The 11,919-nt window shown below is 60.6% G+C and overlaps 1 protein-coding gene across 1 annotated transcript; it reads right to left on the reverse strand.

Annotated features, from left to right (window-relative positions):
* Nucleotides 1-2,166: 2,166 nt before the first annotated feature.
* Nucleotides 2,167-8,136, reverse strand: LOC130248367 (collagen alpha-2(I) chain-like). Its single transcript, XM_056482072.1, has 5 exons — nt 6,323-8,136; nt 4,161-6,271; nt 3,682-4,018; nt 3,052-3,366; nt 2,167-2,213 (listed from the first exon to the last, which is right to left on the reverse strand). Exons 2-5 carry the CDS (start codon nt 5,127-5,129, stop codon nt 2,167-2,169), a joined length of 1,668 nt encoding a protein of 555 aa, XP_056338047.1. The 5' UTR covers nt 5,130-6,271; nt 6,323-8,136.
* Nucleotides 8,137-11,919: the final 3,783 nt, after the last annotated feature.

The raw sequence follows: 11,919 nt of genomic DNA on the forward strand, positions 1-11,919 counted from the left end.
TAAGCGACTGAATGAATGTGAAAAAAGTCTTTTTAAACACACACAAAAACCCTTAAAATCCTCCCCCCACTAAAAAATCTCCTTTCAGACGCTCTGGATTTGTAAATATTCAGAGAATCGCAAAACACACACACACACACAAAAAAAAAAAAAAAAAAACAACAAAACTTGCGTTTTGGGACACACCGAGTCTTCCAGGCACACAGCACGGAGGTCCCCAAGGGTTGTGTCCCCAATTTTGGGGGTCCCAGGGCTGGCGGTGGCCGCGGGGACGGGATTGCCAGGATTGTCCCCAGCGCCACCCGCTTGTCCCCTGGGCTGGGGGTGGCCAGGGCGTGCCCGGCTGGCCGGGAGGGGAGGGCTCGGTGGTCCCAAAAGCCGAGGCCCCCAGGAAGGCATTAAAAACAAACAAAAAAAATATAAAAAAATAAAAAAAAACTCTTCTGGTGCTAAGAGGGGAGGACAGGGAGCTTCGTCCTGACCCTCAAACATCTCCGAACCTTCCCCACCTTGCCGGGGAAAAGGGCCCGGGGTGGCCTCGGGACGTCACCGGGATGTCCCCAAGATGTCCCTGGGATGTCCTTGGAATGTCCCCAGGACGTCCCTGGGATGGCTCCAGGATATCCCCTGGAATATCCCCAGGATGTCCCTGGAATGTCCCCGGGATGTCCCATGGATGTCCTTGGAATATCTCCAGGGTGTCCCATGGATGTCCCTGGAATGTCCCCAGGGTATTCCTGGAATATCCCCAGGATGTCCCCAGGGTGTCCCCAGGGTGTCCCTGGAATATCCCCAGGATGTCCCTGGAATGTCCCTGGAATATCCCTGGAATGTCCCATGGATGTCCCTGGAATATCCCCAGGATGTCTCCAAGGTGTCCCTGGAATGTCCCTGGAATATCCCCGGGATGTCCCTAGGATGTCCCCAGGATGTCCCTGGAATATCCCTGACATGTCCCCCAGGATGTCCCTGGAATATCCCCAGGATGTCCCTGGAATGTCCCTGGAATATCCCTGGAATGTCCCCAGGGTATCCCTGGAATATCCCCAGGATGTCCCCAAGGTGTCCCTGGAATATCCCCGGGATGTCCCCAGGGTGTCCCCAGGGTGTCCCCAGGGTGTCCCCCGCCCCGTGCCAGGCACCGCAATGTCCCCAGGAGGGTCCCCGGTGCCATCTCCTTGTCCCCAAGCCCACGCGGCGACACCCGGATTTCTCCGGGGGCTCGTGGCCTGTCCCCGTCCCCGGCTGCCATCCCGCTGTCCCAGCCGGGAGTGGGGAAGGGCTCGGAGCCAGCCAGGAAAAAAAAAAAATATATATATATATCCCGGGAGAAAAAATCCCCGAGAACAAAATCCCGGGAGAAAAAAAAATCCCAGGGAAAAAAAATCCCGGGAGAAAAAAAATCCCAGGAATGCCGGGCTCGGGGAGCCCGGAGTCCTGCCCGACCCCTCACCTGCGCCACCGCGGTGCCACCGCACCCGCCGGGTGTCCCCAAGTCCCAGGGAGAGGGGCGGGAATGTCGAGCTCAGGTCCTGCCCCCCGGCCGTGTCCCCACCCCCAGCCAAGCCAGCGCCCGTGTCCCCAAACCCGCCCTGCCAGCCCCGAGTGTCACCAGTGTCACCCTCGTCCCCAAATCCTCTGTGCCGGTCGCCCCCAGGGTCACCTTCCCGCAATTCCGCCCTCCTGTGTTCTCTAAACCCAGCCCTGTCCTGTGCCCTCCCACCCGCACCCCAAATCCGTCCCCACTGTGCCCCAAATCCGTCCCAACTGCGCCCCAAATCCATCCCCACTGTGCCCCAAATCCATCCTGCACCCCAAATCCATCCCACCTGCGTCCCCAAATCCATCCCAACTGCGCCCCCAAATCCATCCCAACTGTGCCCCAAATCCATCCCGCGCCCCAAATCCATCCCACCTGCGCCCCAAATCCATCCCAACTGGGCCCCAAATCCATCCCGTGCCCCAAATCCATCCCAACTGTGCCCCAAATCCATCCCACCTGCGCCCCAAATCCATCCCAACTCTGCCCCAAATCCATCCCACCTGCGCCCCAAATCCATCCCACCTGCCCCCCAAACCCAGCCAACCTGCACCCCCAAATTTGTGCCCCCAAATTCATCCCCTATGCACCCCAAATCCATCCCAACTCTGTCCCCCAAATCATTCCTACCAGCACCCCAAATCCATCCCAATTGTGCCCCCAAATTCATCCCCTATGCACCCCCAAAATCACCCCAACTGTGCCCCAAACCCATCCCACCTGTGCCCCCCAAATCCATCTCCCCCTGCACCCCATATCCATCCCACCTGTGCCCCCAAACAAATCCCAGCTGTGTCCCAAATCCATCCCCCATGGACCCCAAAATCCATCTCACCTGTACCCCCAACTGTGCCCCAAAATCCATCCCAACTGTGTCCCCACACCCATCCCACCTGTGCCCCAAACCAATCCCAACTGTGTCCCCAAATCCATCCAACGTGTGTCCCCAAATCCATCCCCCATGGACCCCAAAATCCATCTCACCTGTACCCCCAACTGTGCCCCCAAATCCATCCCAACTGTGTCCCCCAAATCCAGCCCCACCCTGTGCCATCCTCCAAAACCCGTGTCACCTGTGGCCCCATCCCCCAAATCTATTCCATATCCCATCCCCGATCCCATCCCAGATCCCGTCCCAGATCCCATCCCAGATCCCATCCCCGATCCCATTCCCAATCCCATCCCCGATCCCATCCCCAATCCCATCCCCAATCCCGTCCCATATCCCATCCCAGATCTCATCCCAGATCCCATCCCCAATCCCGTCCCATATCCCATCCCCAATCCCATTCCCAATCCCATCCCCGATCCCATCCCATATCCCATCCCCGATCCCATCCCAGATCCCATCCCCGATCCCATCCCCGATCCCATCCCAGATCCCATCCCAGACAATCCTGTGCCACCCTCCTGTGCCTCCCGTGCCACCTGCGCTCCGTGTCTCCTCTGTCCCCGTCCCTCTGTCCCCGTCCCTCCGCCCCCTCCCGCCCCTTCCCGGTGCTGTCCCGCACATCCCGGGATCCCGGGGAGCTCCCGGCCCCTCTGCATCCCGGCGGGAATGTCGCATGCGGGAATGTCGCACGCGGGAATGTCGCACGCGGGAATGTCGCACGCGGGAATGTCGCATGGCGGGCACAGCGCGTCCTTCCCGAGCTGCGGAATTCCCTGGAATTCCTTTGGCTGTCGCTTCCCGAGGCTGCTGTGACCCACCTGCGTGGCTGCCAGGCTGTCCCTGCCTCGGGGACACTCAGAGCCCTGCACGGCCACCGCTGGTCCCGGCTGTGCCACCCTCGTCCGCTCGGTGCTGCCCCTCGGCACGGCCTGTCCTGGCACTGACCACCCTGACCACCCTGCCTGGCACTGACCACCCTGCCTGACCACCCTGCCTGGCACTGACCACACTGACCACCCTGCCTGGCACTGACCAGCCTGGCACTGCCCAGCCTGCCTGGCACTGACCAGCCTGGCACTGCCCAGCCTGCCTGACCAAACTGACCACTCTGCCTGGCACTGACCACCCTGCCTGGCACTGCCCAGCCTGGCATTGACCACCCTGACCACCCTGCCTGTCACTGCCCGGCCTGCCTGACCACACTGCCTGGCACTGACCAACCTGGCACTGACCACACTGACCACCCTGCCTGGCACTGCCCAGCCTGGCACTGACCACACTGACCACCCTGCCTGGCACTGACCAGCCTGCCTGACCACACTGACCACCCTGCCTGGCACTGACCACACTGACCACCCTGCCTGGCACTGACCACACTGACCACCCTGCCTGGCACTGACCACCCTGCCTGGTACTGCCCAGCCTGGCATTGACCATCCTGCCCACCCTGCCTGGGCACACTGACCACTCTGCTTGACCACCCTGACCATCTCTGCCTGGCACTGGCCACTCTGCCTGACCACCCTTGCCTGGCACTGACCAGCCCTGCCTGGCACGGCCCAGCCTGCCTGGCCACACTGACCACTCTGCCTGACCACTCTGCCTGGCACTGCCCAGCCTGCCTGGCACTGACCACTCTGGCTGACCACACTGACCATCGCTGCCTGGCACTGCCCAGCTTGCCTGGCACTGACCACCCCTGCCTGACCACCCCTGCCTGGCACTGACCATCCTGACCGCTCTGCCTGGCACTGCCCACCCTGCCTGGCACTGCCCAGCTTGCCTGGCCACCGTGACCATCCCTGCCTGGCTCTGCCCACCCTGCCCTGTCCCTGCCCTGTCCCCACCCCGCTGTCCCCCCGTCCCTCCCTCCCCACCTCCCCCACCCCCGGCAGCCCCCGGCGCCCTCGGTGTCCCCTCGGTGGCACCGCTGCCCCGGTGCCCCCCTGGCGGAGCCACCCCCGCGTCCCCTCCGGGGCGCGGCCGCTCCGCCGAGGCCACCCGGGCGCGCGGCGGAAGGTGACAGTGGCGGCCTGAGCGCGGGCAGCCCGGCGCCATCCCCGCCGGGTGTCCCCGGGTCTCCGCCCCTTTCCGCAGCTGTTTTTTGGGGCACCCCCCGATGAGAGGGAGACCCGCCCGCGGCCGCCTCTCGCCGCCAGAGGCGGAAAAAAAAACCCCGCGGAGCCCAACCGCTCCGCGCCAAGCTCGCTCTGGGACCGGGAGAGCTGGACGCCTTCTCGCCATTTCGGAGGAGCCTTCCTCTCCCCGCTCCTCCTCCTCCTCCTCCTTTCGGGAAGGAGGGGGACATGGCAGTGCCCGCTCCGCGCCCGCGGAGCCGCGGCCGTGCCCGCCCGGGCACCCCCAGCTCCCGCTGAAGCAGCTGCAGCCGTACCTGTGTTGGCGAACACTGGGTGTCACCCGCCCCGCGGGGACACCACGGCTCGTCCCAGTCAGGCCCCACGCCAGAGAAGGCGACTTCCAGCCGCGCCGCCCGTCCCGGGAGCGCCCGGGGCTGCCACCAGCCCGCCCGGTGTGTCCCCGCAGCCTCCTCGTCCTGCTGTGGCCTGTCCTGTTTGTCCCTGTCCTGTTTGTCCCTGTCCCGTTGTCCCTGTCCCGTTTATCCCTGACCCCTGCACCACTCATTCCTGTCCCGTTTATCCCTGTGCCACTCATTCCTGTCCCCTTTGTCCCCTTCATCCCTGTCCCCTGCGCCACTCATCCCTGTCGCCTTCGTCCCGTTTACCCCTGTCTCATTTATCCTTGTCCCGTTTATCCCTGTCCCGTTTATCCCTGTCCCGTTTATCCCTGTCCCCTTCGTCCCGTTTACCCCTGTCTCATTTATCCTTGTCCCGTTTATCCCTGTCCCATTTATCCCTGTCCCCTTCGTCCCTTTTATCCCTGTCTCATTTATCCCTGTCCCATTTATCCCTGTCCCCTGAGTCTCTCATTCCTGTCCCGTTTATCCCTGTCCCTTTTATCCCTGTCCCATTTATCCCTGTCCCCTTTGCCACTCATTCCCGTCTCTTTTGTCCCGTTTATCCCTGTCCCTTGCGCCACTCATTCCTGTCTCATTTATCCTTGTCCCGTTTGTCCCTGTGTCACTCATTCCTCTTCCCTTTGTCCCGTTTATCCCTGTCTCATTTATCCCTGTCCCATTTATCCCTGTCCCCTGAGTCACTCATTCCTGTCCCGTTTATCCCCGTGCCGCTCATCCCTGTCCCCTTTGTCCCGTTTATCCCTGTCCCATCTATCCCTGTCCCCTGCGCCGCTCATCCCTGTCCCCTTTGTCCCGTTTATCCCTGTCTCATTTATCCCTGTCCCCTGAGTCTCTCACTCCTGTCCCGTTTATCCCTGTCCCGTTTATCCCTGTCCCGTTAATCCATGTGCCACTCATCCCTGTCCCCTTTGTCCCGTTCATCCCTGTCCCCTGTGCCACTCATCCCTGTCCCGTTCATCCCTGTCCCCAGCCCCTCTTATTTCTGTCCCCATCCCGCTCATCCTTGTCCCCCATCCCATTAATTCCTGTCCCCATCCCGCTCATCCCCGTCCCCCCGTGCCACTCATCCTTGTCCCCAATCCCGTTCATCCTTGTCCCAGCCCCTCTCAATCCTGTCCCCTGCGCCACTCCTCCCTGTCCCAGTCCAGTCCACCCCTGTCCCCTGCCCTGCCCGGCGCTGTCCTCTGTCCCCTGCCCTCGTCATTTCTGTCCCCTGTCCTACCCATCCCTGTCATTTGTCCCCTGCCCATCCCTGTCCCCTGTCCAGTCCATCCCTGTCCCCCCTGCCCTCGTCATTTCTGTCCCCAGCCCGGTCCATCCATGTCCCCTGTCCGGTCCAGTCCTGTCCCCTGCCCAACCCTGTCCGCTGTCCCCTGTCCCCTGCCCTGCCCACTCCTGTCCCCTGCCCACTCCTGTCCCCTGTCCCCTGCCCACCCCTGTCCCCTGCGCTGCCACGGGGATGTGGCAGAGCTGGACAAGAGACTTCCAAAAGGCCATCAGGGTCCCCGGGCGAACTGGCTTCGTCCGGGGTGGCCCCTCCAGCTGCCAGCACAGCCCCCCCGTGTCCCCCCCGTGTCCCCTCCGTGTCCCCCCGGTGCCCCTCTGCACCCCCAGCCTGTGCCCCGCGGTGCCACCAGCTCCGGGGTCACTCACCCGGTCACTCCCCGGTGCCCCCGGCCTCGGTCCGGTCCCGTGGCCGTTCCCAAAGCTCTGCTGTCCCCGTCCCGTGGGGACGGAGCAATTCCCGAGGTCCCCAGCTCCGGCCACGCTCCGGCCACCTCCAGCGCCGGGGCCACCTTGCCTTTGGAAAAGCCATCCAGGAGAAGGCAGAGCAGGAACTGACCCCTGACCCCTGACCCCTGACCCCGGCCTGGCCCCTCGGCCGCGCTGACCCCTGGGTCACACTGACCCTTGGCCATGGGTCACACTGACCCCTGGGTCACACTGACCCTCAGCCCTGGGTCACACTGACCCCTGGGTCACACTGACCCGCAGCCCTGGGTCACACTGACCCCTGGCTCTGGGTCACACTGACCCCTGGGTCACACTGACCCTTGGCCATGGGTCACACTGACCCCTGGGTCACACTGACCCTCAGCCCTGGGTCACACTGACCCCTGGGTCACACTGACCCCTGGCTCTGGGTCACACTGACCCTTGGCCATGGGTCACACTGACCCCTGGGTCACACTGACCCCTGGCCGTGGGTCACACTGACCCCTGGGTCACACTGACCCCTGGCCGTGGGTCACACTGACCCCTGGGTCACACTGACCCTTGGCTCTGGGTCACACTAACCCCTGGGTCACACTGACCCCTGGCCGTGGGTCACACTGACCCCTGGGTCACACTGACCCCTGGCTCTGGGTCACACTAACCCCTGGGTCACACTGACCCCTGGCCGTGGGTCACACTGACCCCTGGGTCACACTGACCCCTGGCTCTGGGTCACACTGACCCCTGGGTCACACTGACCCCTGGCCGTGGGTCACACTGACCCCTGGGTCACACTGACCCCTGGCTCTGGGTCACACTGACCCCTGGGTCACGCTGACCCCTGGCCATGGGTCACACTGACCCCTCGGCCACACCAACCCATCGGCCATGCTGACCCCTTGGCCACCCCCTGGCTCTGCCAACCCCTGGGTCACACTGACCCTTTGGTCTCAACACCACATTGGCCATGCCAAGCCTTTGGCCACACTGACCCCTCGGCCATGCCAATCCCAGGGTCACACTGACCCTCCGGCCATGCCAACCTATCGGCTGTGCCGACCCCTTGGCCACGCTGACCCCTTGACAATGCCAAACCTTTGGCCATGCTGACCCCTTGGCCACGTTGACCCCTTGGCAATGCTGACCCCTTGGCCATGCCAGCCCCTCGGCCACGCCTTGGCCACGCCAACCCATTGGCCATGCTGGCCACTTGACCACGCTGACCCCTTGGCCATGCCAAGCCATTGGCCGTGCCAAACCCTTGGCCACGCCAACCCATCAGCCGTGCTGACCCTTAAAGCACCCTTGGCCAGTGGCCATGCCAACCTCTCGGCCACGCTGACCCCTCGGCCACGCTGACCCCTCGGCCACGCCAATCCATCAGCTGTGCCAAGCCCTTGACCACGCCTCAGCCCTTTGGCCATGCCAATCCTTTGGCCACGCCAACCCCTCGGCCGTGCCGACCCCTTGACCACACCTTGGCTCTTTGGCCATGCCAATCCCTCGGCCAAGCCAATCCATCGGCCGTGTTGACCCCTTGACCACCCTTCAGCCTTTTAGCCATGCCAATGCTTTGGCCATGCCGACCCCTTGACCACCCCTTGGCACTTTGGCCAATCCTTCAGCCACGCCAACCCTTGGCCACGCCAATCCTTTGGCCGTGTTGACCCCTTGGCCACGCCAACCCATTGGCCACGCGGACTCTTTGACCACTGCTTGGCCATGCCAATCCACCGGCCACGCCAACCCCTTGACCACTCTTTGCCAGGCCAATCCTTTGGCCACGCCAACCCATCAGCCACACTGGCCCCTTGACCACACCTTGGCTCTTTGGCCATGCCAACCCATCAGCCACGCTGGCCCCTTGACCACACCTTGGCTCTTTGGCCATGCCAATCCATTGGCCAGAGTAATCCATCAGCTGTGTTGACCCCTTGACCACCCCTTGGCACTTTGGCCAATCCTTCAGCCACACCAACCTCTTGGCCACGCCAACCCATTGGCCATGTTGACCCCTTGGCCACGCCAATCCTTTGGCCACACCAACCCCTTGACCACCCCTTTGCCAGGCCAATCCTTTGGCCATGCCAACCCCTCGGCCGTGCCGACCCCTTGACCACCCCTTGGCACTTTGGCCAATCCTTCAGCCACACCAACCTCTTGGCCATGCCAATCCACCGGCCATGCCAATCCATTGGCCACATGGACCCTTTGACCACCGCTTGGCCACTCCTTTGCCAGGCCAACCCTTTGGCCACGCCAACCCACCGGCCACGCCAACCCCTTGACCACCCCTTTGCCAGGCCACGCCAACCCACCGGCCGTGCCGACCCCTTGACCACCGCTTGGCCACGCCAACCCCTCAGCCGTGCTGACCCTTCGAGCACCGCTTGGCCCCTCGGCCACGCCGACCCCTTGACCACTCCTCGGCCGCGCCAACCCCCGGCCGTGCCGCCCTCCGGCCGCGCCGCCCTCGGCCGCGGCGGTTACTGTGATTCCTCCCACGGCTTCTCCAGCACTCGGGTTTTTCCGCTGTACAAAGGGAGACACTTTTCCTTTTCTTTTTCCCCCCCACTCCTCGCTTCCAAAGGGATTTTTTCCACCCCCCCCCCCCACCTCCCAAAACTTGTCGATATTTTTCCGTTGTCCAGCCCGGCGCCATCACCTCCCCCTCACTCCCACTTCCATCCGCCTGTCCGTACCTCTCCCGACCGTGACAAAAAAAATAAAAATAAATAAAAAAAAGCAAAAAACCCCCCCTCGGGTCACTCAGCTCCCGAGGAGGGCGACGTGGGCGGCCTCGGGGGCCGCTGTCCGGCCGCTGTCCGGCCGCCCTCCGGCCACGGCCTCACTGCCCATGCATGTGCCACGCCCTCACACCCGCTGCATGTGCACAGCCCGGCCCCGCCACACTCTCGGTTCCCCTCCCCACCCCAAGCCGGACTCACCTGTGGGTTTTCGTTCCGTTTTTAATTTCCCAGGGTCAGTTTGACTTCACCCTTAATTTTGTATGGATTTTTTCCCGGAGGAGCTTTCTCCTTCTCCGGGGTCACGGAGGTGCGGCCATTCGCCTCCCTGCCCTTGACGTTGTGATACACATCCCCCACAGAGATCTATGTTTCTTATATTATATTATTATTATTATTATTAATTATTATTATTATGTAATAAATTTATAAGAAAGCTCCGCCTGGTACTGTGGTGGCTCTACACAAAAAGGGGACAATGGGAGTTTTGGGGTGTCCCCGGGTGAGTTTTGGGGTGTTCATGGCTGAATTTTGGGTGTCTCCAGTTGAATTTTGGGGTGTTCATGGGTGAATTTTGGGGTGTCCCCGGGTGAATTTTGGGGTGCTCCTGGGCGAATTTTGGGGTGTCCCCGGGTGAATTTTGGGGTGCTCATGGCTGAATTTTGGGTGTCTTCAGTTGAATTTTGGGGTGTTCCTGGGTGAAATTTGGGGTGTTCCTGGGTGAGTTTTGGGTGTCTCCAGTTGAATTTTGCGGTGTCCCCGGGTGAATTTTGGGGTGCTCATGGCTGAATTTTGGGTGTCTTCAGTTGAATTTTGGGGTGTTCCTGGGTGAAATTTGGGGTGTTCCTGGGTGAATTTTGGGTGTCTCCAGTTGAATTTTGCGGTGTCCCCGGGTGAATTTTGGGGTGTTCATGGCTGAATTTTGGTGTCTCCAGTTGAATTTTGAGGTGTTCCTGGGTGAATTTTGGGTGTCTTCAGTTGAATTTTGGGGTGTTCCTGGGTAAAATTTGGGGTGTTCCTGGGTGAATTTTGGGGTGTTCCTCCGTGAATTTTGGGTTCTTCCAGTAGAATTTTGGAGTGTTCCTGGATGAGTTCTGGGATATTCCTGGCTGAAATTTGGGGTGTTCATGGCTGAATTTTGGGGTGTCCCTGTCTGAATTTTGGGGTGTCCATGGCTGAATTTTGGGATATTCCTGGATGAGTTTTGGAGTTTCCTGTCCGAATTTTGGGGTGTTCATGGCTGAATTTTGGGGTGTCCATGGCTGGGTTTTGGGGTGCCCCTGTTTATTTCTAGGATTTTCCTGGCTGAAATTTGAGGTGTCCCAAATGAATTTTGGGCTATTCCTGTGTGAATTTTTGGGTGTCTCTGGCTGAAATTTGGGATATTCCTGGATGAGTTTTTGGGGTGTCCCCAGGAGAGCTTTAGGATATTTCTGGGTGATTTTTGGGATGACCTTGGGTGAATTTTGAGGTGCCCTAGTTGAATTTTGGAATATTCCTGGATGAGTTATGGGGTCTTCCTGGATGAGTTTTGGGGTGTCCCTGTCTGAATTTTGGGGTGTCTATGGCTGATTTTGGGGTGCCCCAGTTTAATTCTAGGATTTTCCTGGCTGAAATTTGAAATATCTCCAGTTGAATTTTTGGGTGTCCCTGGATGAGTTTTGAGATATTCCTGGGTGAATTTTTGGGTGTCCCTGGCTGAAATTTGGGGTGTACCCAGGAGAGCTTTAGGGTATTTCTGGGTGAGTTTTGGGGTGACCTTGGGTGAATTTTGAGGTGCCCCAAATTTTGGGATATTCCTGGATGAGTTATGGGGTTTCCTGACTGAATTTTGGGATATTCCTGGATGAGTTTTGGGATATTCCTGGGCAAGTTTTGGGGTGTCCCTGTCTGAATTTTGGGGTGTCCCTGGCTGAATTTTGGGGTGTCCCTGGCTGAATTTTGGGATATTCCTGGATGAGTTTTGGGATATTCCTGGGCAAGTTTTGGGGTGTCCCTGTCTGAATTTTGGGGTGTCTCTGGATGAATTTTGGGATATTCCTGGATGAATTTTGGGGTGTTCCTGGCTGAATTTTGGGGTGTTCCGGGGTGAGTTTTTGGGTGCCCTGGCTCCCACAGGTGCCACCCCAATGCCACGATGCCACTGTCCCCACTGTCACACCTCCAGCAGGTCCCAGCCAGGTGTCCCCAGTGCCAGGGCAGGGGGTGGCACCCACAGGGGCCAGGGGGGACCCTCGGGGGACAAAGGACAAGGGACAAAGGGACAGGGAAGGGGCTGGGGGGTCCCCACTTTGCTGAGTGTCCCCAACTCACCTGGGTGTCCCCAGTGCTGTCCCCAACACTGTCGCCAGTGTCCCTCCCCAACACTGTCCTAGCTCTGTCCCCACACTGTCCCCAGTGTCCCCAAGCACTGTCCCAGCACTGTCCCAGCAGTGTCCCCAGCACTGTCCCCAGCACTGTCCCCAACACTGTCCCAGCAGTGTCCCCACTGTCCCCAACACTGTCCCCACCCATGTCCCAGCCCTGT

Source organism: Oenanthe melanoleuca, chromosome 1A (genome assembly GCF_029582105.1).
Source record: "Oenanthe melanoleuca isolate GR-GAL-2019-014 chromosome 1A, OMel1.0, whole genome shotgun sequence".
NCBI classification, from domain to species: Eukaryota; Metazoa; Chordata; class Aves; order Passeriformes; family Muscicapidae; genus Oenanthe; species Oenanthe melanoleuca.